Genomic DNA, 27,972 nt, shown 5'->3' on the forward strand with positions numbered 1-27,972 from the left:
AAAGTCAAGTTGGGGGAGGGCAGTTTTATGACAGACACAGTATGTTAGTGCAGTAAGCTGTGCGTGCACGTCACTTGTATAACGAGCATCTGTCATTTATAAATAAATAAATGTGCATGCTCCGGGGCACCCCAGCACAAAGCCTTGAGGCAAGGAGGACACATGAGTAATTCTTCAGCTGCAAGTGGGTCTGGGCTGTGCTCCTAGCCTGAGTCAGGCCTTGGCAGGCTTTCAGCCCCGAGGGGGCCGGCAAAGCGCTCCGCGTGGGCATGAGTTAAGTTATTCCTTGCGGGCACGGGCTCGGATGTTCCAGAGAGAACGCGAGTGTCTGGGACACGTTCGAGGGACTGTCAGCCACAGTGTGGGGGCACTTGATGGAGCATTTCAGGAGAGGAGGAGGGGAATCTGGAAAAAAGCCAGGAAAAGACTTGCACTGGGAGTTCCCTTCATGGCGCAGCGGAAACGAATCCGACTAGGAACTGTGGGCTGTGGGTTCGATTCGTAGCCTCACTCAGTGGGTTAAGGATCCGGCATTGCCTTGGGCTGTGGTGTAGGTCACAGACCCGGCTCGGATCTGGTGTTGCTGTGGCTGTGGTGTAGGCTGGCAGCTACAGTTCTATTCGACCCTTAGCCTAGGACCCTCTATTTGCCGCATCTGTGGCCCTAAAAAGACGAAAGAAAAAGAAAGAAAGAAAGAAAGAAAGAAAGAAAGAAAGAAAGAAAGAAAGAAAGAAAGAAAGAAAGAAAGAAAGAAAGAAAGAAAGAAAGAAAGAAAGAAAGAAAAAAGAAAGGAAGGAAGGAAGGAAGAAAGAAAGAAAGAAAAAAGAAAGGAAGGAAGGAAGGAAGGAAGGAAGGAAAGCAGCAATGGTGGTAGGGACAGGCTAAGTTGAAGTGCGCTGGCCTCGCCTGAAGGGGGCGCCCTTTCTGAGCTCCGCATAGTTGTTCCCTGAACTTAACACTTAAAATCTCCAGCTCTGATATCCTGACAACAGATTTTTAGAAATTTTAAAGCACAGCATGGACCCAACAAATCACATCCACAGGTGATGTGGCCTTGGCCCAGGAGACCTACGCTCTTGATGGATTTTCTGTATTTTTGCCTTCTGGTACTGTTTCCTCTGAGGGTGCAGAGATGCTTTCTCTCCTGTGCTGGCCTGGGATGTGAGCGTCCTTGTCTCATCTCACAGAGTCTCAAGGGAATCTGGCCCAGGCCCCAGGCCACTTGATGGCTGGGAAGCAGAGCTGGGCTTTCTCTTAGTTCTCCAAAAGGGGGCTGTCACTCTGAGCTGACTGCAGCGGTGCTGGTGCCGGGGGGAGGGAGGAGGGGAGGAGGGGGGAGGGGAGGAGGGGGGCGGGGGCGGGGGAGGAGACCCGGGTCTACCCAGTCAGGTCTGAGCTCCAGGCAGGAGAGCCATCCTGACTCGAGCTCCTGCCGCAAGGCCTCTCACCTCTGCTTGGGCCTGGAGGTGGCTTTCTCAGGGTCCAGGATGCAGAAGTGGGGGCTGTGGGTCACAGCCCTCCTGAACCTCCTCTCCGCACAGGCCTTTCCGCAAACTGACATCAAGATCAGCCCAGGTGAGTGTGGGACTGGGGCTGGGAGTGGGTGGAAGGGAGACCTGGCTGCCTGGGCTGACCCCAGGAGTGGGGGGGATCCAAGCTGAGCTTCCTGAGAGCCCTTCCAACTCCTCTCCCTCAGCGCCTGGTTGTTGTTCTAGGGCCAGACCCAAAGAGTCCTGATTTTAAATTCCAGCTTTGCATCTTAAAAGCTGTGTGACCTGGAGCAAGTTTGTTAACCTCTCTGAGCTTCAGCTTCCTTTGGGACTACTGTGCCAGGGAGATGCAAGAACATGGGGAAAGTTCCTGTCACCCTAGGAAGATCCAAAGATGGTATTTTTGTTAGGTACTCAGCATCTGGATTCCCTCCTCCCACCTTGGCTGTGACAGGTGTTCCTGGGGAGCTTTCAGATCCGCTCCTGTGCCACTAGAGTCGGGCATGCAGGAGGACACAGCTGTCTCCTCTTACTGACCTCCCTGGCGGCCTGGCCCAGCGATGTCCACAGCTCTGTGGGTTTTCTGGGTCCCCAGGGATTAGGACCCATCGGCCTTGGGCGTGTGGCCTCCCAGTGTCCCTCTTGCTTTTGAATGAGCTCCGTTTCTTCACCTTTCCGATGGGGAGGCTGGGGTGCTGACTTTGGGATAGTCAGGGTCCTGAATTTCTTCTAATCTCTTCTTGGTGGAGGATTTCACCTGTCAGCTTTACCAGGAGGGTTCTTTCCAGTAATAATACTCACCATTATAGTAATATCAGTAACAACTGATACCCTCACTAGGTGCCCGGTGCTATTTCAAGCACTTTTTATATACGGATTTCCTTAATCCTCACAATAATTCTATGGCAGAGATACTATTTCCATCTCCGCTGAAATAAAACTAATAGTGAAACATCCATATGATCCTATAAGGCCATGGTATTGGGCAGTCACAGTATTGGGGTGAATTTAAAACTGTGGTGTGATAGGATTGCCAGATTAAATACCTGATGCCCAGGTAAATGTGAATTTCAGATAATAAATAAATCATTTTTCAGTGTCCCAAATATCGCACGGGACATAGCTAATGCTAAAACTGATTTTTTCGTTTTTCTGAAATTCAAATTTCACTGGGCATTATTATTTTTTTTTTTAAATCTGGCAACCCTGGAATTCCTGTCACGGCCCAGAGGTTAATGAACCCTAGTAGTATCCATGAGGACGTGGGTTCAATCCCTGGCCCTGCACAGCGTTGCTGTGAGCTGTGATGTGTGTAGGTCACAGACGCAGTTTGAATCCAGCACTGCCATTTCTGTGGCTCTGGCATAGGGCGGCGGCTGCAGCTCTGATTAGACCTCTAGCCTGGGAACCTTCATATGCTGCAAGCGCAGCCCTAAAGATACAAACAAAAAATCTGGCAACCCTAGTGGTGGGGGATGAAGGGTAGTCAGTTCATTTGGGCGAACATCAGTGGGTCTGGTTCTGGCATATACTCTCCGAATGTATGAGTCAGCTCAGGCTGCTATAACAAAATACCACAGACTAGGTGGTATTTTCAACAACAGGAAGCGTTCTGGAGGCTACAAGTCCAAGATCAAGATGCCATCTGATTCAGTTCCCTGGTGAGGGCCATCTTCCTGGCTTACATGGTGGGGAGAGGGCACTCTGGTCTCTTTTCCTCTACTTAGAAGGGCACTAATCCCATCACGGTGGAGAGGGGGGTTACGGTTAGTGGTGGTGGGGGTTCCCTTGACTCTATCTAACCCTAATCATCTTCCATAGGCCCCATCTGAAAACACCATGACATTGGGGGTCAGGGCTTCATCATGGGAATTTGGGAGGCACACAGATATTCAGTCCTTAACAGTGTCTTTGCATCCCTGCTCTTGTGCCTCAGTTTCCTCATCTGTACAATGGGTGAGCAGGAGAGAAACTGGACAAAATATCCTTGAAGGATATTTGTGTATTCCAAGATATTGCCCTTCTGCCAGCATATGTGAGAAGGGCCTGAGGCTGGGTGTGAGGGCGGGAGAGACCAGGAGCGTCCTCTCTCTCACTAGCTTATGCCCATGGGATCTTTCTCTGAGCTTCGAGTCTCCTGCCCTGGAGAGTGAGGGTAATAATGGTGTCCATCAAATGTTTGGGGGAATTTTCAATGAGATCATGCAAGGCAGTCCTTGAAAAATGGCTTATTAGGGAGTTCCCACTGTGGCTTAGCAGAAAGGAATCTGACTAGTATCCATGAGGATGCAGGTTTGATCCCCGGCCTCGCTCAGTGGGTGAAGGATCTGGCATTGCCATGAGCTGTGGTGTAAGTCACAAATGTGGCTCAGATCTGGCATTGCTGTAGGCTGGCAGCTATAGCTCCCGTTCATCCCCTAGCCTGGGAACCTCTACATGCTGTGGGTGTGGCCCTAAGACCTAGGGGAAAAAAAAAAAATGAGTCGAGCTTCCAACTGGAGTCATCTAACTCCAGAGTCCAAGCTCTGAAGCTGGAGCACAGAGATGTGGAAAACAGGGGTCCCTACATCCTAGAGTACAGCTCTCCCCGCCACCCCAGCCTGGATCATAGAGTCAGAGCCTAGAGTGCCCCCCACCCCCATGGACAGTCTAGCCCATCCCCCACCCATCCTCCCTGGTCACAGAGCCCTCTGCATCTAGAAGGTCCCTTAGGATATGAAGACTCATTGCCACGCGTGCTGTGTGTTCGCCAGCCTATGCCCGAGCCACAGCAACACAGGATCTGAGCCTCATCTGCAACCTACATCACAGCTCACGGCAACGCCGGATCCTCAACCCACCGAGCAAGGCCAGGGATCGAACCCGCAACCCCCGTGGTCCCTAGTCGGATTCGCTAACCACTGAGCCACGACGGGAACTCCAACCAGTTCCATCTGTGATGAGCTCTCTCTTCCTGGCTTGCCGATGGCCATGGAAGGGAGCCGTGGTCTCTTCCCTTCTCATAGGGCACTAACCTCTTGGGGGTCCACCCTTACGGCATCATCTAACTCTATTGCCTCCTGATGGTTCTACCTCCAAATTCGATCACTTTGAGGGGGCAGGGCTTCAACATACGAATTGGGGAGGGAGCGGGCACATTCAGTTCATAACACTGTTCCATTTGGGGTTTGTCTTACAAATGAGGAAACCATAATGTCTAGGAATTTCCAAGTCCATCAAGCTGAGTCTCATCCTGGCAGGACCCTTTGCCAGCTGTGGGAGACAGTGATGTCATCTCTTTGAGCCTCAGTTTCTGCATCTATAAAATGGGGATGATACAAGTACCCACCCCCCAGTTTGGTCCCCATGGTTATACTAGCTACCGATGAATGGCTGTCGTCGTGAACAATTTAAGAAATCACCCAGGGCGGTCTCCCCTGTATCATCCAGTGACAAAAGCAGCCCAGAGAAGGGAACTGATGCTCAGGCATGAGAAGCCTGGGTCCAGCGGTTCTGCACACCATAGCCAGGGCTCCTGGGAAGGAGGACAGTCTGGGAGAGGGACATGTGGACCAGGGAGGCAGTGGGAAGCAAAATGAATGAAGGTGACTCAACCCTCCCAACCCCCCCCCCCAACCCTGCAGTGAACACCTTCCTGGACACTGGGGATGTTTCTGACCCCCAGGACATCTGGGGCTCAGTAGCGATGTGGGGTGGGGGGCAGGGAAAATGTGGCACCCCCTCCTCTTTTCCCGGCTGGCTCCCAAGGCTGATCTGGGCAGGAGGCGGCAGGATAGTGCTCGTGCATTTGTGGGTGGCTGGATTGGGGCCAGGGGAGCGAGCAGCCAGATGGAGTGGGAAGGTGACAATTTATTCTTTTAAAAAGAGAGAGAGGAAAAAAAAAAAAAAATGAGCCCTGAACTCCGCTGATAAGTCCTCTTTCCTTAACAAGCCCAAAGCTGCCACAGGCTTTGACTCCCACCCCGGCTGGGAGATCTTGGGGACCTTCGGTGCTGCTCATTGAACTAGAAGACCATGTAGCTGGGCCTCCTGGTTTCCAGAGCAACGTGCTCCTCTGTGCATCCTGCCCTGCCCCTTCCCCTGCCCCTCCCCTCCCCTGTCACCTCCAGCCTCCTCTCCCTCTCCAGCTCCCAGCCGGGCTGAGCCATTTGCAATTCTCCAAGTGCACCCTCTCTTTCTCACCTCTGGACCTTTGCACATGCTCTGCCCTCCACCGAGGACATTCCTCTGATTCTTCCTCATCCTTCAGGTCTCAGTGGGGAAGGAGGGGAGTTGTCTCACATCACCTGCTCCAGGAAGCCTCGGCATCTCCAGATCTGGGTTATGTGCCACTTTTAGGGGCTCCTGGGGCAACACCCTGTATTGACTTCATTATCGTCCCAGCACAAGCCCGTGGCTCCTTTTTGGCCTCCCATTTCCTCCCAATTAAAGGCCTTTGCCTGCTCAGGTGGAAAGGGGAGTAATTGAGCAGTGACCTGTCACAGCCCCATTTTCTGGTGTGCTTCACCCCAGGCATCCGTCACCACCACTTGCTCAGCGGAGAAAAACCACAGGGCCGGGGAGGGAGGCAGGGGGTGGGGGGCAGGAGAGGGGCGCTCAGACTCTCCATTGCTAACGAGCTCCTGGGGGTGCCGATGCTGCGCCTCAGGGCAGTCGTGCTAAATAATCAGGAAAATCAGGGTGAGTCACCTGCCCTCGGGGCTCAGCTGGAAAAGACCAGGCAGAGTTCCCGTTGTGGCGCAACGGGTTAAGATCCTGACTCATATCCATGAAGATGCAGGTTCAATCATCCTGGCCTTGCACAGTGGGTTAAGGATCCGGCGTTGCTGCAAGCTGCAACATAGGTTGCAGATGCAGCTTGGATCTGGCATTGCTGTGGCGGTGGTGTAGGCCTCAGCTATAGCTCCTATTCGACCTCTAGCTTGAACTTCCACAGGTGTGGCCATAAAAAGGGGAAAAAAAAAAGTTAAGTCCAGGCATGCCATCCTGGAGCCAAGGTCCAGCAACTCAGAGGCATCAGGACACATGGGTAGTGCACACTCTTCTGCCCAAAGGGAGGCAGTTGATCCAAAGAAGCAGTGTGTGATTCCCTAGTATGTGCTTAGCCATTCAAAAGTAGTTGTTGCACACCTACTGTGTGTCAGCCACTGAGGGGAGGGGTGATCACAGCGGACACCGAGCTGGGGGCGGCCAGACTGAACCAGAATTCTCGGGGACGTGTGGAAGGCGGGTGCAGGGGCTCTAGGAGAACTTAGAGAGGCTCCCACCTCATCTTCCCTGAGGAGCTACCACACGGCTGAGGCTCAAAGAACAAACCCGAATTGGCCAAAGGCAGGCTGAGAGAAGTATCTGCAAAGACTTGAGAAATGCCAAGAGCTGAAGCCAATCTGGAGCACGTTGTGCGTGACCAGGGATGAGCTGCAGGGGCAGGCAGGAGCCCCATTCCCCTCCCCCGTTCCTGGGGGGCTTCCGTGAGACGAGATCAGGGTGTTGGAAGGATCCCTGTGGATTTGGTAAGATGAGGCAGGAAGATCAGCTAAGAGGCAGTTGAGAAGTTCTTCATGAGGGACATCAGGGAAAGAAAGATAGTGAGAGGGACAGGGACAGAGAGAGACAGAGAGAGAAGGAGGGAGGAAAGGAAGAAAGAAGGGAAGGAAGGAAAAAGGAAAGAAGGGGGGAAAGAAAGAATGAACGAGAAAGGAATTGGAGAGGTGCTGGAAGATGGAAGAGACAACACTTAAACATTGATTGGATGGGAGGTCCCGATGTGGCATAGTAGATTAATGATCCAGCCTTGTCTCTGCTTGGCACAGGTTTGATCCCCAGCCAGGCACAGTGGCTTAAGGATTCGGCATTGTGTGTAGGTTGCAGCTATAGCTCAGACTCGGTCCTTGGCCCAGGAACTTCCATATGCCATGGGTGTGGCCAAAAAAGAACAGAAAGAAGAAAAGAAAAGACCGATGAAATCTGAATAAAGCCTGTAGTTCAGCAAAGAGCACATACCCAATATTAATTTCTTGGTTGTGACAAATATACCATGGAAATGTGGGATGGCCACAGTATGGGAAACTGGATGGAGGGCATTCAAGGACTCTGTATCCTAATTGTTCAACTTTTCTGTAAATCTAAATCTATTCCAAAATCAAAATTTTATTAATTTTTTAAGTGAAGGAAAAGAAAGAAGACCATGAAGGTAGAAACTTCCAGATCAGACCTTATGGTACATTAGAAAACAGAAAATGGCTCCCCTATAGACAACCAGAAATGCAGATAAACTTTTGCAAACATCCTTTGAAAATTAAGCTGGGCTTCCAAGAAAGTAAGGAGGGTGCCCAGGGGCCAGAAAAAAAGACAGATGGAAACCAAGGCTGTGGGCGCATGCGCAGCAGTGCCCTAGGTACGTGTCAGCCTCCATAATACAGAGAGGCTCCGACTTCGCATCCTCACAGAGGGGAAGTGGCGTCACAGCCCTTTGAAGCAGGAAATTGCAAGTGGGACCCTTTCCTGGGGCTGAGACCCATGGAGAGTTGACTTTATGGGAAGGGATACACTGGCTGAGGAGGGGTAAATCCTCCCTCTGTCAGAGACAGGACAAAGTTTGTCTACTTCATCCCAAACTCTGAGAGGAAAAGCAAGACTTCCCTTCTGCAACATCCCTTAGTGAACTCTATACCGTTACCTTTAAACACAGCATTAGGGGAGTTCCCATTGCGGCTCAGAGGTAAGAAGCACGACTAGCATCCATGAGGACGCAGGTTTGATCCCTGGCCTCGCCCAGTAGGTTAAGGATCCAGTGTTGCCGTGAGCTATGGTGTAGGTTGCAGATGAGGCTTGGATTAGGCATTGCTGTTGCTATGGTATAGGCTGGCAGCTATGGCTCCAATTAAGGGCTGCAGGTGCAGTCCTAAAAAGACAAAAAAAGAAAAGAAAGAGAGACATTTGGCCAGGACTAATGGGGAGAAGTGAGACAAGGCAGGACTGACCAGGGCAGCTGCCTGAGGGTGGGGGAAGGGCTGGCTCTGCTCAAAAAGGAAAGCCCAAAGGCTGTGGTCAGGGACAGGGAAGCATGGCTAGAAGCTGCCTGCTTAGCATAACTCTATTGATTAAAGAAGCTGTCCCTTTCCTTCGCTGAAAAGTTCACAGCGGTACACGCATGAGCATATACCCGCATACAAACTGAAAAAAAAATTTTATTGGAGTTCCTGTTGTGGCTCAGCCTGTTAAGAAGCTGACTAGTATCCACGGGGATTCATTCAGGTTCAATCCCTGGCCTCCCTCATTGGGTTAAAGATCCCGCGTTGCTCAAGCTGCGGTGTGGGTCACAAATGCAGCTCTGGCGTGGCTGTGGCATAGGGCAGCAGCTGCAGCTCCAGTTCAACCCCCAGCCGGGAACTTCCATGTGTCGCAGGTTCAGCTCTAAAATGAAAAAAAAAGTTTTTCTTTTATTGAGGTATCATTGATTTTCAATGTTGTGTTAGTTTCAGGTATACAGCAACGTGATTCAGTAACACACACACGTATGTATACATAGTCTTTTTCAGATTCTTTTCCATTGTAGGTTATTACAAGATACTGACTATAGTTCCGTGTGCTAGACAGTGGGTCCTTGTTGTTTATCTCTTTTATGTATAGTAGTGTATCTGTTAATCACAGACTCCCAATTTATCCCTCCCCCTCTTCCCCTATACATACAAACTTTTAATTTGCATTTAATTTTGGAGGATTCGCTGGATCCCTAAAGCCCATGAACCTTGATTATGAAACCCTGAGCTAATCGTTAATGATCTTTCCTGTGCTGTAAATGTGCCACTCACTCAGCACATTTATTTGACCCAACTAGTCAGCCTAGCAACCTGATGAGGAAGGCACGTGGTTAACCATTCTTGGCCCTATTGGTTTCCCGTGATGAAGCATCATGTGGATTTTAAGATCAAAGACCATGGCGTCAGGAGGCCTGGATGCAAATCCCTACTCTGGCCCTTACCAGCAGGATGACCTTGGGCAAGTCACTTAGCCTGTGTAAGCCTCGATTGTTCCTCTACCTGCTCAGCACATTGTAAATGCTCCATAAAGGTGAGTCGCTGGAGTTCCCACTGTGGAGCAACAGGAACAGCCACATCTCTGCAGCACCAGAACGCAGGTTCGATCCCTTGGCTGGCGAAGCGGGGTAAAGGCTTCGGCATGGTCACAGCTGTGGCGTAGGTCACAACTGCAGCTCAGATCGGATCCCAGGCCTGGGGACTCCATAGGCGGTGAGATGTCCAAAAAAGAAAAAAAAAAAATGGTCCACCACTTCTTTATGTATGAGCTCAGCCAGCTATGAGAATGGCTTTGAAGGTAAATATATCACAGCAATGGGTGCCGCAAAAAGGACCCCAGTCCTGAAGCCGAGAAAGAAAGGAATGTGCCAACAGCAGGTGGTATGTCAGGTGCAGAGCTGGAGCTGGGACCCAGGCTTCTGGACCCCAGTCTGACAAATGGCACCACTGCCTGGTGCCTGTCCTCACAGATGAGCCACCCAACCAAGTTCCAGGCAGGATCTCAGCTCGCCTTTCTTCCCCCAGCCCCCCATCCATTATCTCGAATAGCTTTCCCAAAAACAAAACATAAAAACAAACATGTGCTCAGAGGCCTCCAGAGGGACTGAGGCCTCGGAGAAATTTACTGTCTCAAACATGAGTTTTTTGTTTGTCCCTTTTCAGAACTCAGAACAAATCCTGAACCGCATTAGGTTCCTGGGCTAAAGATATAGTCGTGGCTGCAGTTTGTCAATAAACATGGGGGGAAATAGCCGCCTTCGCCAGAGAGCCGAGAATTGCAGATGGAAACAAGATGCCATTTTTTTTGCTTATAAAATTTGCAAGGATTGCCATTAAAGTGATAACACCAGCGTGGGCAAGGGCGCCGTGCGTTGGGCACTCTCAGACGTTACCGTGGGAGTATAAATTGCTTTCAGGAGGCAATTTAGTAAATTGTATCAAAGCCTTAAAAATCTCTCCCTAGAAAATCATCAGAAATGCTGCAAAGGCTTTATTCAGGCTGTTCCTCTCAGGGTTATTTGTAATTGTTTTTTTTTTTTTTTTTAAAAAGGAGGAAACAATCTAATTATCCCCAAATAGGGGGATGATTAAATAAACTCTAGGGGGGCTACTCAGGGGAGTATTCAAGAGCTGTTTGAACCACTGTTTACAAAAATGTATGATGACTGGGGGGGAATGCTTATATGCTAATTTTCAGAAATCAGGATACTGACAGGGTGTATGGTCAATATAATCCCACGTGCATTTTTTTAAAAAAATCATTGCATTCAACATGACATGAAGAAAAAGACACCAAGAATTCTTGTTGTGGCACAGTGGAAACGAATCTGACTAGTATCCAGAGGATGCGGGTTCGATCCCTGGCCTTGCTCAGTGGGTTAAGGATCCAGCATTGATGTAGCTGTGGTGTAGTTTGCAGATAAGGCTTGGATCTGGTGTTGCTGTGGCTGTGGTATAGGCTGGTAGCTGTAGCTCCGATTCGACCCCTAGCCTGGGAACCTCCATATGCCACAGGTGAGGCCCTAAAAAACAAAAGAAGAGAAGAGAAAAAGAAACAAGAAAAGAAAAAGACATCAACATTTGCCAAGGAATCTCTAATGAGCACATATTCCTTTTATTATTTGGTAAGTTTTAGGTATGCAAATGGGACCCTTTTGAATTTCATTCTTGAAAAGCTGTCATAAGCTGGAGAATCAATGTTGGCACCCCCAACCTTCTTCCCAGTCTGTTTTCTCTCTGCCCCCAGCTGTGCCAGAGCTGCCTCAGGCCTCCCTGTGCCCACTGTTCTGGATGGAGTTCAAAGGCCACTGCTATAGATTTTTCCCTCTCAATAAGACGTGGGCCGAGGCTGATTTCTACTGTTCTGAATTCTCCATCGGCAGGAAGTCCGCCAAACTGGCCTCCATCCACAGGTGAGTGAGGGGACTTCTCCATCAGGCACCCTCTTTGGAAAGAGGTGTGGAGAACGGTTTTTCTTTTTTTCTTTTTTTGCCTTTTAGGGCCAAGCCTGCGGCATATAGAGGTTCCCAGGCTAAGGGTCAAATCAGAGCTACAGCTGCAGGCCTGCACCACAGCAACACCAGATCCTTAACCCCCTGAGCAAGGCCAGGGATCGAACCCGCACCCTCATGGATACGAGTCGGATTCGTTTCCACTGCACCAAAACGGGAACTCCCGAGAACGGTCTTTCTCACTGGCCTTTCTTTTTGGTAATTGCAGCTTTTATCCAGCCCAATTTCTCACTGAAATTGGCCTTGGCCATAGAGGGCAAAGCATTCAACAAGAGTAGCCCTCAGTAAGTTGGAAGGTCCCTCTTTGTAAGTGCCGATCTTGTGCTGTGCCCTGCTCTGTGTCACAGGGGGGGTTGACCCTGTGATACAACTCAAACAATATGCATATAATGAACATAATATAAGGCATGAGAACTGACCTTTATTTGCTAATAGTTTATAAGCGACATCATGTTAAAACACCCTCCAGAATTCCCACTGTGACCTAACAGGATTGGCAGTGTCTCTGAAGCACCAGAAAGCAGGTTCGATCCACTCCCAGCACAGTCAGTTAAAGGATCCAGGGCTCAGAGTGGCCAAAAAACCCTCCCCCTAAAAAAACCCCAAACCCAAAATCCCTTCAGATCATATTAGGTAGGTATTCTCATTTCACAGACACAGAGCCTGAGGTTCCAAGAAGGTTAGTAACTTGCTCAAAGTGACACAGCTATAAAGTGATGGAGCTGGGATTTGAACCTGAGCAATTGAACTCCATAGCCCACCCACCAAGCCTTCTTTCCGCACAGCCACACTGCCCATCTTGAAGTTCTCCAAAGTGGTCCAGCCCATTTACTCCTGCATCCCTTTGCACATTCTGTTCCCTCTCCTGGGAATTCCTATCCCTGCCTTCTCCTCCAGGTAGGCGCCTCCTTAACCTTCCAGACTCAGCTGTAACATCTCTCCACTGAAATCACCCTGACTCCATGGCACCTGACTGCACCTACCACCCACCTCGCCAGGAGCTCTGTCTTCACCCCTTTAGTGACCTGTTCACATCTGATTTCCTTACTGATTTGTGGGTTCTTTGAAGTCAGGTGTGACGTGTTCCACTGCCACCCAACTACAAAGTCACAGTCCTGCTTCTTCTCTCAAGAACCTCAGATATTTGCATTTAGAGTGATAATTGGTTCTTTTTTATTGTTATTAAAGCACAATTGATTTACAATGTTGTGTCAGTTTTTCTGTACAGCATAGTGATCTAGTCATACACACACACACACACATATTCTTTGTCTCATATTATCTTCCATCGTGTTCTATCCCAAGAGAGTGGATATAGTTCCCTGTGCTATACAGCAGGACGTCATTGCTTATCCAATCTAAATATAACAGTTTGCATCCACCAACCCCAAACTCTCTGCCCATCTCACTCCCCCCCCCCCGGCAACCCCCCTATGGTTTGAATGTTTGTGCCCCCCGCCAAGATTCATATGATTTCAACATGAAATCCTAATGCCCAAAGCGATAGTATTAGATGGCGGGTGTGGGGGGGCTTTGGAAGATGCTTATTAGCCCTGAAGGAGAAGCTCTCATGAACAGGATTCATAAAAGAGGCCCTCATAAAAGAGGCCCCACAGAGTGCCCTTGCCCCCTCTGCCATGCAAGGGCACAACAAGAAGTCTGCCCCCAGAAGACTCACCCAACCAGGCTGGCGCCCTGATCTTGCGCTTACTTTCCAGCCTCCGGAATAGTAAAAAAATAACTTCCAATAGCTCATAAGCCACCTAATCTGTGGTATTTGTTGTCGCCACCTGAATGGACCAAGACACCTGCTGAGGACGGTGGACAGTTCACTGCAGGACTTGGGTCTTGCTGGGTCAAATATACAAGTTCAAACCTCGAGCTGAATTTGCCAGCAAGACCAAAGAGTTTGAAGAGGTTCTTTGAGAAAGAAAGAGGCACGAGGGAGATAAGGAGGGAATGGGCAGTGTAAGGAGGGCTTTTGAGGAAGAACAAAAACACCACAAAGAGATGTTCCTTCTTTGGTGTGTGCGCTGCCATGTCCACTCCTTTCTTTGTCTCTCGAGTATAATCTACCTTGTTTGCTAGTGTTTTTGAAATGGATTCAAATTTTTTTTGGGGGGGGGGGCTGCACCTGCAGCATATGGAGGTTCCCAGGCCAGGGGTCAAATCAGAGCTGCAGCTGCCTGCCTACACCACAGCCGCAGCAATGCGGGATCCAAGCCACATCTGCGACCTACACCACAGCTCACGGCAACGCCGGATCCTTAACCCACAGATTGAGGCCAGGGATGGAACCTCCGACTTCATGGATGCTAGTCAGATTTGTTTCCGCTGTGCCACGATGGGAACTCCCTGGATTCGAATTTCTAGGATGAATAAGAGTGCTGAATCCTGCTTTGTGCTGGTGTGGACCAAATTCAGAGATGCCCCTAAAAGGACAGCCCCTAGGGGTGTCCGAGTTAAAAAGGAAAAAGAAAAAGCAGGATTGCATCGCATCCTCTGTTTATTTTGGTCCAGGAGGGCAGCCAAGGACTGCTTTCAACTTTCAACTCCATCCAATGCTAAGAGGCAACCAGTAACATGCCACAGGGTTTCTTGCCTTTGCAGCTGGGAGGAGAATGTCTTTGTGTACGACCTCGTGAACAGCTGTGTGCCCGGGATCCCAGCTGACATCTGGACAGGGCTTCACGACCACAGGCAGGTGAGGAAGCAGCGGCCAGCAGGCCCTCTGGGAAGCCCTTGTCAAGATTCCACTTGGGGAGTGCCTGCTGTGGCTCAATGGGATTGGTGGGGTCTCTGGAGCACTGGGATGCAGGTTCAATCCCCAGCCAGGCACAGTGTGTTAAGGATCTGGCATTGCCCCAACTGCCTGACACACCATGAGAGCTCATTAAGAGTGGTCAGAGTTGCTATCAAAGTAGCAGACATAACAGTAGTGGCCAGACTCAGTATAGATATTTTTTTAAAAATCAACAGAATTCATTTGACAAGAACCCATAGAGAAGTTGTAACTTTAAAAAAACAAATGTCCAAGAGTTCCCTTGGTGGCGCAGTGGTTAACTAATCCGACTAGGAACCATGAGGTTGCAGGTTCCATCCCTGGCCTTGCTCAGTGGGTTAAGGATTTGGTGTTGCCATGAGCTGTTGTGCAGGTCGAAGATGCGGCTCGGATCCCACGTTGCTGTGGCTCTGGCATAGGCCAGCAGCTATAGCTCCAATTAGACCCCTAACCTGGGAATCTCCATATGCCACAGGTGCGGCCCTAGAAAAGGCAAAAAGACAAAAAAAAAATCAGTATTCCCATGTGACTAAGCAGGTTACATACCTGACTAGTATCCATGAGGCGGTGGGTTCAATTCCTGGCCTTACTCAGTGGGTTAAGGATCCCATCTTGCTGGTGGCTGTGGCTGTGGTGTAGGCTGGCAGCTGCAACTCTGATTCAACCCCTAGCCTGGGCACTTCCATATGCCACAGGTGCAGCCCTAAAAAAAAAGTCCACAGTTCCCTGGTGGCCTAGCGGTTAAAGATTCAGTGTTGTCACTGCTGTGGCATGGGTTCAGTCCTTGGCCCGGAAACTTCCACATACCTTGAGAGAGACCAAGAAAAACCCAGCAAAACCAAAATATTCAATTAAAATAGTAACTTTAAAATTGGTTTAGGATTATGTCTTTTTAAGTTTTATTGAAGTATAATTTATAAGATCGTGATAATTTCTGCTGTACAGCAATGTGACCCAGTCAGACATAAATGCATACCCGTTCTTGCTCAGATTTTTTCCCTGCATAGATTATCACAGAATACTAGGATGAGTTCTCTGTATGATTTTATTTATATATAGTTTTGTTTTGTTTGTCTTTTTCAGGCCGCACCCAAGGCATATGGAAGTTCCTAGGCTAGGAATGGAATGGGAGCTACAGCTACTGGCCTACACCATAGCCACAGCCACAGCAACTCGGGATCCGAGCCATATCTGCAACCTACACCACAGCTCACCGCAGTGCTGGATCCTTAACCTTCTGAGCGAGGCCAGGGATTGAACCTGCGTCTTCATGGATCCTAGTTGAATTTGTCACTCCTGAGCCACAATGGGAAGTCCTATATGATTATATTTAAATAGAGTTAAGGAACTTGTATTACAAGACCTAAGAATAATAATAATAAACAATACAGTAAAATGTTATACATTTAAAATTTTTTTCTCCTTGGGACTAGGTACTACATGCCAGGTACTAGCTAAGTCTTTTATATGCTTCGAATCCATTCAACCCTCTCAGTAATTCTCTGAGGGAGATACTAGCTACATTTTATTTTAGTTTTTGTTTTTGTTTTTTTGGTCTTTTTGTCTTTTAGGGCCGCACCCGCAGCACATGGAGGTTCTCAGGCTAGGGGTCTAATCGGAGCTGTTGCCGCCGGCCTACACCACAGCCACAGCAACTCGGGATCTGAGCCATGTCAGCAACCTACACCACAGCTCACGGCAATGCCGGATCCTGAACCCACTGAGCGAGGCCAGGGATCGAACCCACGTCCTCATGGATGCTAGTCAGGTTTGTAACCTGCTGAGCCATGGCATGAGCTCCCAAATAGACTTAGGTTTGAATCCAGCACGTACGCTTTATTCATTTATTTATGTATTTTTTGGCTGTGCCCACAGCATGTGGAAGCTCCCGGGCCAGGAATCAAACCCACACCACAGCAGCGACCCGAGTCACAGCAGTGACCATGCCGGATCCTTAACCCACTGAGCCACATGGGAACTCCCAGCACCTGTGCTTTATTAGCTGTGTGAGTCTGGGGAGAATAATCTGAGCCCAGTTTTCTCATCTGTAAAATGGGGATGAGGCTGCCTGCCTTGCAGGACGGTGAGGATGCAAATGAGTAAAACACATCAGTCACGGTACATAATCCCCCACGATCGGCAGCTACTGATATCATTGGCCAGAGCTGGAACCACACAGATTCAGCTGCTGGTCCTCAAAAGTCAGTGTTCGAGAGACAAGCATTGATGGAACAAGAAAGATGCTTTATTCCGAAAGCCAGCAACCTGGGGAGATGGCAGATAAATGTCCCCAAACTACCTCCCAGTTGCCAGGAACAAAGGTTTTTTAGGGGCGTTTCAGGAAGTTCCCCCCGTGGCGCAGGAGACCCAGCATTGCTGCAACGGTGGCTTAGGTCTCAGCTGCGGCTTGGATTCGATCTTTGCCCCCGGAACTGCCATATCCCATGGGTGAGTCAAAATGAAAATTAAAAATAAAGAGGAGTTCCAGGGATGTGCAGGCGGAGGGGCCAGGAGCCAAACAGCACAGTCAGCTCTGACAGTCATCTTGAAACTGATCATACAGTCATCTGATGAGCATCATCTTGATTGGTTTGTTTTTTGGGTTTTTTGTTTTGTTTTGTTTTGTTTTGTTTGCTTTTTAGGGCACACCGGTGGCATATGGAGGTTCCTAGGCTAACGGTCAAATGGGAGCTACAGCTGCTGGCCTATGCCACAGCCACAGCAACACGGGATCCGAGCCATGTCTGTGACTTGCACCACAGCTCACGACAATGCTAGATCCTTAACCCACTGAGCAAGGCCAGGGATCGAACCTGCATCTTCATGGATACTAGTCAGATTCATTAACTGAGCCATGACAGGAACTCCCATCTTGATTGTTTTAAGCACAGTTAATCTTCAACGCCAGGGCTGGTTTGTTCCCATTTCCTTGAGGCCAGTTCTTGGAATTGTGCTGGCCACAGATTCAGAATGGCTCAAGATGGAGCAGCTTGTGTCATGGCTGCAGTCCTGTCATCATGCAATCAGCTTTTTCTCTGGTGGCAGTCTAATATCTGCAAAACTACTCAGGACATTGGCCGCTGTTATCTAAGTCCTTTGGGGGGGACTAAAGATTCCGTGACTCTACTGTCCTAATTCTTAACTTGAGGTTGTTCTTTTGTGACTCAGGGAAGGTCTGAGAGGCTACAGCTTTTCTACAAACAAGAGGCAGGAGACAAGGAAGGGCTTTTGTGCCTGCGAGGGCCCCGCAGGGATCTGATGGGTCTCAGTAATGGTGGTAATAAAAGTATATCAGATAGGGAGTTCCCGTTGCGGCTCAGCAGTAAAGTACTCTACTAGCAACTATGAGGATGTGGGTTTGATCCCTGGCCTCCCTCAGTGGGTCAAGGATCTGACGTTGCGGGGAGCTGTGGTGTAGGTTGCAAACATAGCTTGGATCCTATGTGGCTGTGGCTGTGACATAGGCCAGCAGCTACAACGCCAATTCAACCCCTAGCCTGGGAGTTTCCATGTGCCGTGGGTGCAGCCCTAAAAAGACAAAAAAAATAAAGTATATCAGATAAAAGCAGAGGCTTCTGCACTGTTAGATACGGAGGTGTTAGTATGTTACCCCAGCTGGAGCTGGCTTGCATGCCTGATCTTTCTCTCCTTGGCTTCGTTTCTTGCCTCCGGAGGCAAAACCCCTCAGGAAGGGCAGTTTGAATGGACAGACGGCTCATCCTATGACTACAGCTACTGGGATGGGAATCAGCCAGACGACGGTGTCCACGCAGACCCAGAAGAGGAAGATTGCGTGCAGATATGGTACCGGCCCTCCAGCGGTGGGTTCTCCTGAGACCAGGGCTCTAGTAGGGGTGCTGGGGAGTCACGAGAAATGGCTGGGGCACTGTGAATTATCAAGACCTTAGAGAGGGACCTGAGGTCACTTGGGGGTCTTAGGGACATGGCCCCTCTCTATGATGGATGTGTTTTAAGCAATATTTAGTGGTGCGTTGTTGACATGCAAACTGTGATTTGGCGGGAGGAGACATTAGAGGTGAATTTCCAGCTGTGGTGCATCGGGTTAAGGATCTGGAGTTGTCTCTGCAGCAGCTCGGGTTGCTGCTAAGGTGCAGGTTGGATCCCTCGTCAAGGAACTTGCATTTGCCATCGGTCCAGCCAAAAAAAAAAAAAAAAAAAATAGACCTTAGAGGCAGAAGCAACCACGTATAGAGACCAGGCAAAGGATGGTGCTTTTATGTCAGCTCATGCAACCCACAAAAGGTGGCTGGAACTCCTGGATATTACCACAAATATCAGCCTGGAGGAATACGCAGGTGTAGTAGTGAAAAGAGTACCCCCAGCGGGGTTGCTTCCTGGCCCTGTTGCTTCCTACGTCCCTGTCCTTGCAGGCAATTACTGATGGTCTCTGAGATTCTGTTTCCTCTTCTGTAAAATGGATTTAATCATCGTTCCTCCCCACGGGGCTGTTCAGAGCGTTAAAGGAAGTAAGGTTGATACCATCATAGGAGCACGAGCTGGACCCTGGCGTTGAACCCCCTTGTCTGAAGCCCAGCTCCACCACCCATGAATCACGTAGCCCAACATAAGTTCCTTAACCTCGTGGTGCCTCAGATTCTTCATCTGCAGAAGGGGGCTAATGGCTCTTAACTCACAGGGTTGATGGGACGGAAACAGCAGATAAGAGACATAAAGTAGCTGCCGTGGTTTGCAGGTGATTTCAGCCGTCCCTGCCATCATCACAAAGAACATCTCACTGTTCACGCCAATCTTGAGAAGGAAAACGATGAATATCGCAGATGAAGAAACCGAGGCTCAGAGAAGTTAAATGATTTGTTCAAGGCTGCACAGCAAACCTGGAGCTGGGTTCGAACCTGTATCTGCTCCAGATCCAATCACCGAACCGCTGCTATTTGCTCTTTGCGCCTTTTTCTTTTTCTGATTAGGGGAGGGAGGCATGGAACAGTGACTTGTTTTCCTGGGAGCCATCCTGGAGCCTGGGAGCCAGAGCTGGACCAAGCCCCTGGGTGAGGCTTGTCCTGCCTCTCCATGGGGGCAAGTCCGGACCAACCTTATGAGCGAGTAAGGCTGGACAGCCGCCTCATCAAGCATCAGCCAGAAGGGGATGCCAGTGTAGACACGAGGCTTCTGGGAGAGGACTTTTACTCTGGAGAGTGCCGGGGTTACTCTTACGGTGGTGGATGGGCCTTCACCCAAATTCCCTGCTTTCTCCCCCCGCAGCTCTGAGGTCGTGGAATGATAACACCTGCAGCCAAAAGTTCCCCTTTGTCTGCAAAGTCTCGGCTCTGACCATTCACTGACCCTGTCTCGCCCGCTCCGAGCAAGCCCAACTCCAGCATCGACTTGCATCTGTACCTAATGTAAAGTCAACACTCAATAAATGTAAAACCCACAGAGATAAGTCTCCCAGACAGAGATTATTCTTGGCTTTTTGCTTTTTAGGGCCGCACCCACTGCATATGGAGGTTCCCAGCTAGGGGTCGAAAAAGAGATGCAGCTGCCAGCCTACACCACAGCCACAGCCACAGCCACACCAGATCTGAGCCACATCTGCAACCTACACCACAGCTTATGGCAACACCAGATCCTTAACCCATCGAGTGAGGCCAGGGGTCGAACCCACTTCCTCATGGATCCTAGTCGGGTTCATTAACCGCAGAGCTGCAATGGGAACTCCCCAGACAGAGATTTTAAACAAGCAAATCTTAAGATACAGAGTGATCACTTGGTCACAAACGACAGGAAATCCAACTCAAACTGGCTTAATAAATAAAGGATGGTCTAAGTTCCCTGGTGGCCTTAGGATCCAGCATTGTCACTGCTGTGGCTTGGGTCACTGCTCTGGCTCAGGTTTGATCCCTGGCCTGGGAACATCCCCATTGCCACAGGCATGTCCAATAAGTAAATAAATAAAGGAGAGTGTATTTGGGGTTCCCGCTGTAGCACAATGGGATCGGCGGCATCTCTGCAGCACTGGGATGCAGGTTCGATCACCCATCTGGTACAGCAGCTCTGGTGTAGGTTGCACCTGCGGCTCGGATCTGATCCCTAATCCAGGAACCCCCTATGCCCTAAGGCAGCCAGAGAATGAAAGAAAGAAAGAAAGAGGAGTTCCCGTTGTGGCGCAGTGGTTAACGAATCCGACTAGGAACCATGAGGTTGCGGGTTCGGTCCCTGCCCTTGCTCAGTGGGTTAAGGATCCAGCATTGTCGTGAGCTGTGGTGTAGGTCACAGACGCGGCTTGGATCCTGCGTTGCTGTGGCTGTGGTGTAGGCCGGCGGCTACAGCTTGAATTTGACCCCTAGCCTGGGAACTTCCCTATGCTGAGGGTGCGGCCCTAAAAAGACACACACACACACAAAAAAGTTAAACACAGAATTTCCATATGGACCTAGCAGTTTCAGTTCTGGGCATATACCCAAGAGAATTGAAAACAGGTATTTGCATATGAATGATCCTAGCAGATTTGTGCATAACAGTCCCCCAGGTGGAAACATCTTTGGGGGCACCACCCAGATGACCTCGTCCCGCTGCCGAGGTCCCAAACACCCTGACTGTAGCAGAATTCACTGCCTTGGTTGGGAGCTTAACTGCCCATGAGTTTTGGACACTCTGAGTCCTGGGCCTGGTCTCCCTCCTGCTACAAGAGACGAGAACTTTATCTGCAACCAAAGAGGCTCCTTGACGTTCTCGACATCGCTAATTATCAGAGAAATGCAAATCCAAACTACGAAGAGGTTATCACCTCACACCAGTCTGAATGGCCATCATTTAAAAGTCTACAAATAATAAATGCTGGAGAGGGGGTGGAGAAAGGGAACCCTCCTACACTGCTGGTGGGAATATAAATTGGTGCACCCACTATGGAAAACAGTATGGAGGTTCCTCAAAAAACTAAAAATAGAACTACTATATAATCCAGCAATTCCACTCCTGGGAATATATCCAGAGGAAACTCAAATCTGAAAATGTACATGTTTACAGCAGCACTATTTACAATAGCCAAGACATGGAAACACCTAAATGTCCATTGACAGAGGAATGGATAAAGATATGGTACATATATATGATGAAATATTACTCAGCCATAAAAAAGAATGAAATAATGCCATTTGCAGCAACATGGATGGCCCTGGAGATTATCATACAAAGTAAATCAGATAGAGAAATATGAATATACAGTATCATTTGTATGTGGACTCTAAAATATGATACATGGAGTTCCCAGTGTGGCTCAGTAGGTTAAGAACCCAGCATAATCTCCATGAGGATGTGGGTTTGATCCGTGGCCTCACTCAGAAGGTTAAGGATCTGGCATTGCTATAAGCTGTGGTGTAGGTCACAGATGTTGCTGTGGCTGTGGCGTAGGCCTTCAGCTGTAGTACCAATTCAACCCCTAGCCTGGGAACTTCCATATGCTGCAGGTGCAGCCTTAAAAAAAATAAAATATGATAGAAATGAATTTATTTACAAAATAGAAACAGACTCATAGACATAGAAAACAAACTTATGGTTACCAAAAGGGAAACGGGGGAGTTCCCGTTGTGGCGCAGCAGAAACAAATCTGATTAGGATCCATGAGGACGCAGGTTCAATCCCTGGCCTCGCTCAGTGGGTTAAGGGTCCAGCATTGCCAGGAGCTGTGGTGTAGGTCACAGACTTGCCTAGAACCTGCGTTGCTGTGGCTGTGGTATAGGCTGGTGGCTACAGCTCCAATTCAACACCTAGGCTGGGAACCTTCATAGGCCACAGGTGCGGCCCTAAAAAGACAAAAAAAAGGGGGGGGGGATCAATTAGGAGTCTGAGAGTAGCGTATACATACTAAAATATATAAATATAAAATTTATAAACAACAAGGTTCTGCTGTATAGCACAAGGAACTATATTCAATATCCCGTAATAAACTCTAATGGAAAAGAATAGGAAAAAGAATGTATGTGTGTGAATATATATATATTCATATATATATATGAATCACTTTGCTATATACCAGAAACTAACACAACATTGTAAATCAACTACAATCAAAAAAAAAATTTCAAAAACACAGGTTCAAATCCCACGTTGCCACTTACCATGGGACAGAAGTTTTCTCCTGTGTAAAATGAGGACACAGCCCCTTCCAACTCTGGCTGATTGATTGATTTATTTTTAGGGCCGCCCCCGAGGCATATGGAGGTTCCCAGGCCAGGGGTCGAATTGGAGCTGCAGCTGCCAGGCTACGCCACAGCCACAGCGTGCAGGATCCGAGCCGCATCTGCGACCTGCCCCACAGCTCACTACAGCGCCAGACCCTTCACCCAGTGAGTGAGACCAGGGCTGGAACCCTGCATCCTCACGCACACGATGTCGGGTTCTTAACCCTCGGAGCCACCGCGGGAACTCCCCAGCTCTGGCAGATTTATCAGGCAGCTTTGGGCAATGAAGAGTCCTACCTAGGGGCCTTTTCCAGAAACCTAAGACTCATTCCTCAGGCAGGACAATGATCTCTACTTTTTCTACTTTGGACAGCACTCTCTCTAAATCATGCTATACATTTATCTGCTTCTTCAAACAGAAGATCCTGCAGGAGATTCGTCTTTTCTTGATGACTCAGGGTCATGTGGGCTGCTTCACTCTCAGGTATTTTTGTCTCCTGTCATCATAGCTGGGTGTCACGGTGCCAGTCTCTGACAGCCCACAGAATCCCCCACCTTTTCTAGGTTGTTGCTGCTGAGAGGCTGTGGGCTGGGAAGCCAGGCAACCAAGCCTGAGAATAAATCGAGGGCGAGAGAGAGAGAAAAAAGAGGGGGTGGGGACTTGCCTTAGATTGCAGGACAGTCCAGGACACCTGCAACTCCTCTCCTTCACTGGGGGGCAGACTTGCATCCACGTCTGATGGCCTTGCCAGCCTTGCCTGGCTCCCAGCCTCTTTTCTTTCACCCAGGCATTTCCCCTAATAAAATCCCCGCACGCTTAATTGATTTTGGCACCTGTTTCTCGAAGGACCCAGATTAATATATACAATGTAGACAGACAATCCTCCTCAAAGTCACACCAATTCACACTCCATCCGCAGCATGTGAGAAGCCCTCTTCCCCTGCACTTTTGCCAACACGTTGGCCCTACTTTCAAAGTGATCCTCCAAGGAGCAGGTGGACACTCCTGCTCTGCTTCCTTGGCAGCCCTCAGGGCTCAGGGGCATTCTGTTGGCAAATATGTCATTGAGACTGTTTTAATTGCAGGTGATAGAAAAACCAACCCCCCCCAAAAAATATATATATATATATATATGACTTTTCTGTACAGTAAAAGTTGACAGAACATTGTAAATCAACCATAATTTTTTAAAATGTAAAAAATAAAACCCAACCCAAGCTGCCTTAAACACAGAACGACTTTTATTTACTCATGGACCTGAAAAGTACCTTCAGGCTCAGCTTGATCCAGGAGCTTAAATGGTATTGCCAAAGACATTTGACTCTCTGCTCTGCCTCCATGCTGTGGGCTTGATCCTGAACCTCCAGTCTCTCTCCTTAGGGAAGCCAAAATGACCAGTGTAATTCCAGATCATTCATCCTTAAAGAGGAGAAAGAGTGTGTCCTTCCCAGAAGTCACCTCTCAGTGACTACTAGTAGTCACCTCTTCTTGTCTCTTTGGCTATACCAGGTTACTTGGCCAATTCTTCAGAAGTCACTATGGCCAGGAGGATTGAAGAGCCTGATTGCTTTAGCCAGTCAGGCTCCATGCCATCAAGGCTGAGAGCTGGGGAGAGATGGCTTCCCCAAAGGAACTGGAGGTAGTGTTGTTTTTTCTTTTTGGGCCACCCTGCTGCATATGGAGTTCCTAAGCTAGGGATCATATCTGAGCCACAAATGCCACAAAGCTGGATCCTTAACCCACCATGCAGGCATGCCCAAAAAAGAAAACAACAAACAAAAAAATAAACATGGAAGGCTAATCTGTCTCAAGGCAGTCTTTTCAAAGACTCAGGGACCCATCAAGAGTTCCCATTATGGCTCAGTGGAAACAAGCCTGACTAGCATCCATGAGGACACAGGTTTGATCCCTGCCTTGCTCAGTGGGTTAAAGATCTGGCATTGCTGTGGCTGTGGTGTAGGCTGATAGTTCCGATTCAGCCCCTAGCCTGGGAACCTTCATATGCCGTGGGTGGGGCCCTAAAAAGACAAAAAAAAAATTTTAGTAAAAAATAAATGATTAAAAAAAAATTCCCTGGAGGGAACCCATCTACACTGGCTGTGGGAATATAAATTGGGGCAACCAGTATGGAGGTTCCTTAAAAAACTAAAAATAGAACCACCATATATATGATCCATCAATCCCACTCCTGGGCATATATTCAGAGAAAACCATAATTTCAAAAGGTATATGCACCCCAATGTTCATAGCAGCACTACTCACAACAGCCAAGACATAAAACAATCTAAATGTCCACCAACAGAGGAATGGATAAAGAAGATGTGGTCTATATATACAACGGAATATTACTCAGCCATAAAAAATGAAATGCCATTTGCAGCAACATGGATTACCATACCAAGTGAGGTAGGTCAGACAAAGACAAATATATGAGATCACTAATATGTGGAATCTAATAAAAATGATACAAAAGAACTTATTCACAAAACAGAAACAGACTCAAGGATTTTTAAACCAAACTTACGGTTACCAAAGGGGACATGTGGGAGGGGGCAGGGATAAATTAGGAGGTTGGGATTAACATATACACTCGACTGTATATAAAATAGATATGTAACAAAGATGTACTATACAGCACGGGGAAATCTACTCAGTACTGTGTGATAACCTATATAGGGAAAAAATCTGAAAAAGAATGGATATATGCATATGTAGAACTGATTCATTTTGAGGTACACTAACACAACATTTTAAATAACTGTATTCCAATAAAAATTTTTTTGTCTCTTTTTGGGGGGCCGCACCGAGGCATATGGAGGTTCCCAGGCTAGGGGTCTAATCGGAGCTGTAGCTACACCACAGGCACAGCAATGCGGGGTCCAAGCCCCATCTGCAACCTATACCACAGCCACAGCAACACCGGACCGGATCCTTAACCCACTGAGCAAGGCCAGGGCTCGAACCCACAACCTCATGATTGCTAGTCAGGTTCATTAACCACTGAGCCATGATGGGAGCTCCTAAAATTTTTTAAAATAATAAATAAACAAATAAATAAAGAGTTCTGGAGGGAGTATATTTCTCTCGTTCTCAGTGTATAAGTAGGGTCTCAGTAGAGCTGCAAATGAGAATCGGATATATCAACTGTCAAAATAAACACATGGCTTAGAATTAAGTGCTTTGTCCAATTTGCAGGATAATCATAAAAGAAAAAAACAGAGAGAGGTCAGACATCTGTTACTTTGAAACAAATTTCAGAGCCAACAACCCAGCATCCATCTTTTTGAGAGGCTCCGGCCAGCTGGGGAGCTCTCTTGAAGAAGCCATTTCTTTCCTTTCTGGAGCCTCACAAATATGCAACAGTAGGAGCTTCCAGGGCTTTCTTTTCCAACCCACGTTTAGCCGCACAACGCCTCCTCCTGACACCTCCTGAGTGGCAGGGACCTCAGCCACGGAAGCTCATTTCTTTCTCTCCACAGCCTCACCACAGGGGCTCTGCCTGCTGTGGAAAGGCGAGCAGGCTGGGCTCAGAGTCAGATTCCTGGCTCGAATCCCAGCTGCACCACATGCTCGGCTTGACCTTGAGCGGGCTCCTCCGCCTCTCCAAGCTTCCCGTTGGGCATGCTAATGGGCAGGTCAATATTCCCCATAAAGCTGTGAAGATGGAGCTGGAGACTCCGCGAAAAATGTTTCCATGGTGGCTGCCACATGGTAGAGGCCTCAAAAAACGTTCACTCTCATTATGATGGTAATGCGATGTCCTGCTTCATCTGCTGGGACAAGGAGAGAACGTTTAGCATCCAAAATGGGAGGTTTGTTGTCTTCCCCGCCCCCCACCCCATATCTCGAGTCCTTGAGAATGTCTTTGTTGCCGTAGATGCTTCCTTCTGTAATCCTCTGATCTCTAGGGGATGTTCATTCTGGCTTATTAGCTCGTCAAAGAAAGAAACATATCAGAGTTCCACTGTGGCTCAGCAGAAACACACTCGACGAGGATCCATGAGGATGCAGGTTTGATCCCTGGCCCCGCTCAGTGGGTTAAGGATCTGGTGTTGCCGTGAGCTGTGGTGCAGGTCGAAGATGCGGCTCAGATCTGGTGTGGCTGTAGCTGTGGTGTAGGCCGGCAGCTGTAGCTGCAATTCAACCCCTAACCTGGGAACTTCCATTGGCTATACCTGCAGCCCTTAAAAAAAAAAAAAAAAAAAAAGATATCAACCCACATGGACAGCCCCAGAGTCCTGGTTCTCATGGCTCTTTTATTTTATTTTTATTTTATTTATTTATTTATCTTTTCTAGGGCTGCACCAGAGGCATATGGAGGTTTCCAGGCTAGGGGTCTAATTGGAGATGTTGCTGCTGGCCTATGCCAGAGCCACAGCAACGCCAGATCCGAGCCGCGTCTGTGACCTACATCACAGCTCACGGCAACGCCGGATCCTTATCCCACTGAGCGAGGCCAGGGATCGAACCCACAACCTCATGGTTCCTAGTTGGATTTGTTAACCACGGAGCCACGGCAGGAATTCTGTCACGGCTCTTTTAGATATCATACTGCTACACAGGGTCCTGCACGGTCCTCTTTCCCCACTGCCTGGCCACTGCGGAGACCCAGGCACACAACTCTGCTGATACTTGGCATCAAGGCAACTGTCTGCTCACCTAGGACAGAGCTCCCCTGGATGGGCACTTTCTGCAACGAGTGAGACCATGAGCACCTCGCCCACGTGGGTGCTGCTCAGTCAGGCTCTCTTCTCCCTGAATCTCAACTGCAAGTGGCAGGGACTCGGCCCTGCATTTTGACTTGGCCCTGCATTTTGACTCAGCGCTGGGGTCCTGAGGAATTCCTCAGTATCAGCCGCCCCCAGTGCCTGGAACACCGCCTCCCGTCTCTCTCAACTTGCAGACTGTTGCTAAAATTTGGCTTCTGTCTGCTGGTGCCGAATTGAAACACAGAGACAGAGTTTTGGGTAAAGGAGAAAAAAAAAATAGCTTTATTGCAGGCAAAGGAGGGTCACAGGGGGCTGATGCTCTAAAGACGGTGCACCCCCCCATTGGAAAGAAGTGCCAGGAGTTTTATAGTAAAAAAGAGAAAAACAGGTTTTCAGGTATGAATCAGGATTGGGGCAAGCATATATTCTTTCTTTGGGCGAATCTTAGTCATCAAAGCTGGAGTCAGGAGATCTCGGTATGACCCTGATGGTGGCCTTCTGGGTTATTGCCTAAAATAATAGTACTTGCGAACAGGGCATATGGATCAGAGGTTAGAACAAACTAGGAAAGTTCCTGAAAAACGTCATACGCTAATCATCTTTAACCCAGAGGCAACTGTCCTGGGGTGGGGTGGGGGGGTCTAATCTTTAGCTTATGGGTAATTGTGCATTAAGCCAGGGAGAAGAACAAGGAAGGACTCAAAGCTGCTCAGTTTTAAAGTATTTATCTCTGGGAGTTCCCCCTGTGGCTCAACGGAAACGAATCTGCCTAGGATCCAT

The 27,972-nt window shown here is 48.7% G+C and overlaps 1 protein-coding gene across 4 annotated transcripts; it reads left to right on the plus strand.

The window, feature by feature from the left end:
* Positions 1 to 1,379: 1,379 nt before the first annotated feature.
* Positions 1,380 to 19,740, plus strand: CLEC19A (C-type lectin domain containing 19A). 4 transcript variants are annotated; one of them, XM_047780411.1, is made up of 5 exons: positions 1,380 to 1,575; positions 11,277 to 11,442; positions 14,134 to 14,245; positions 18,012 to 18,144; positions 19,565 to 19,740. In XM_047780411.1, exons 1-5 carry the CDS (start codon positions 1,488 to 1,490, stop codon positions 19,642 to 19,644), a joined length of 579 nt encoding a protein of 192 aa, XP_047636367.1. In that variant the 5' UTR covers positions 1,380 to 1,487; the 3' UTR covers positions 19,645 to 19,740. The 4 variants fall into 4 exon arrangements, with proteins under 4 accessions (XP_047636367.1, XP_047636369.1, XP_047636366.1 ...); XM_047780413.1 differs by having other exon boundaries at positions 14,152 to 14,245; XM_047780410.1 differs by lacking the exon at positions 19,565 to 19,740 and adding an exon at positions 19,038 to 19,548.
* The last annotated feature ends 8,232 nt before the right edge of the window (positions 19,741 to 27,972 follow it).

Source organism: Phacochoerus africanus, chromosome 5, assembly GCF_016906955.1.
Source record: "Phacochoerus africanus isolate WHEZ1 chromosome 5, ROS_Pafr_v1, whole genome shotgun sequence".
Classification (NCBI taxonomy): domain Eukaryota; kingdom Metazoa; phylum Chordata; class Mammalia; order Artiodactyla; family Suidae; genus Phacochoerus; species Phacochoerus africanus.

Excerpts from the sequence above, each read along its gene's own strand:
- CLEC19A (XM_047780410.1), top strand. The coding sequence starts at position 1,488 with ATGCAGAAGTGGGGGCTGTGGGTCACAGCCCTCCTGAACCTCCTCTCC. Across the intron at positions 1,576-11,276 it reads TGACATCAAGATCAGCCCAG|CTGTGCCAGAGCTGCCTCAG; the intron begins GTGAGTGTGGGA and ends CTCTGCCCCCAG. Across the intron at positions 11,443-14,133 it reads AAACTGGCCTCCATCCACAG|GGTTTCTTGCCTTTGCAGCT; the intron begins GTGAGTGAGGGG and ends AACATGCCACAG.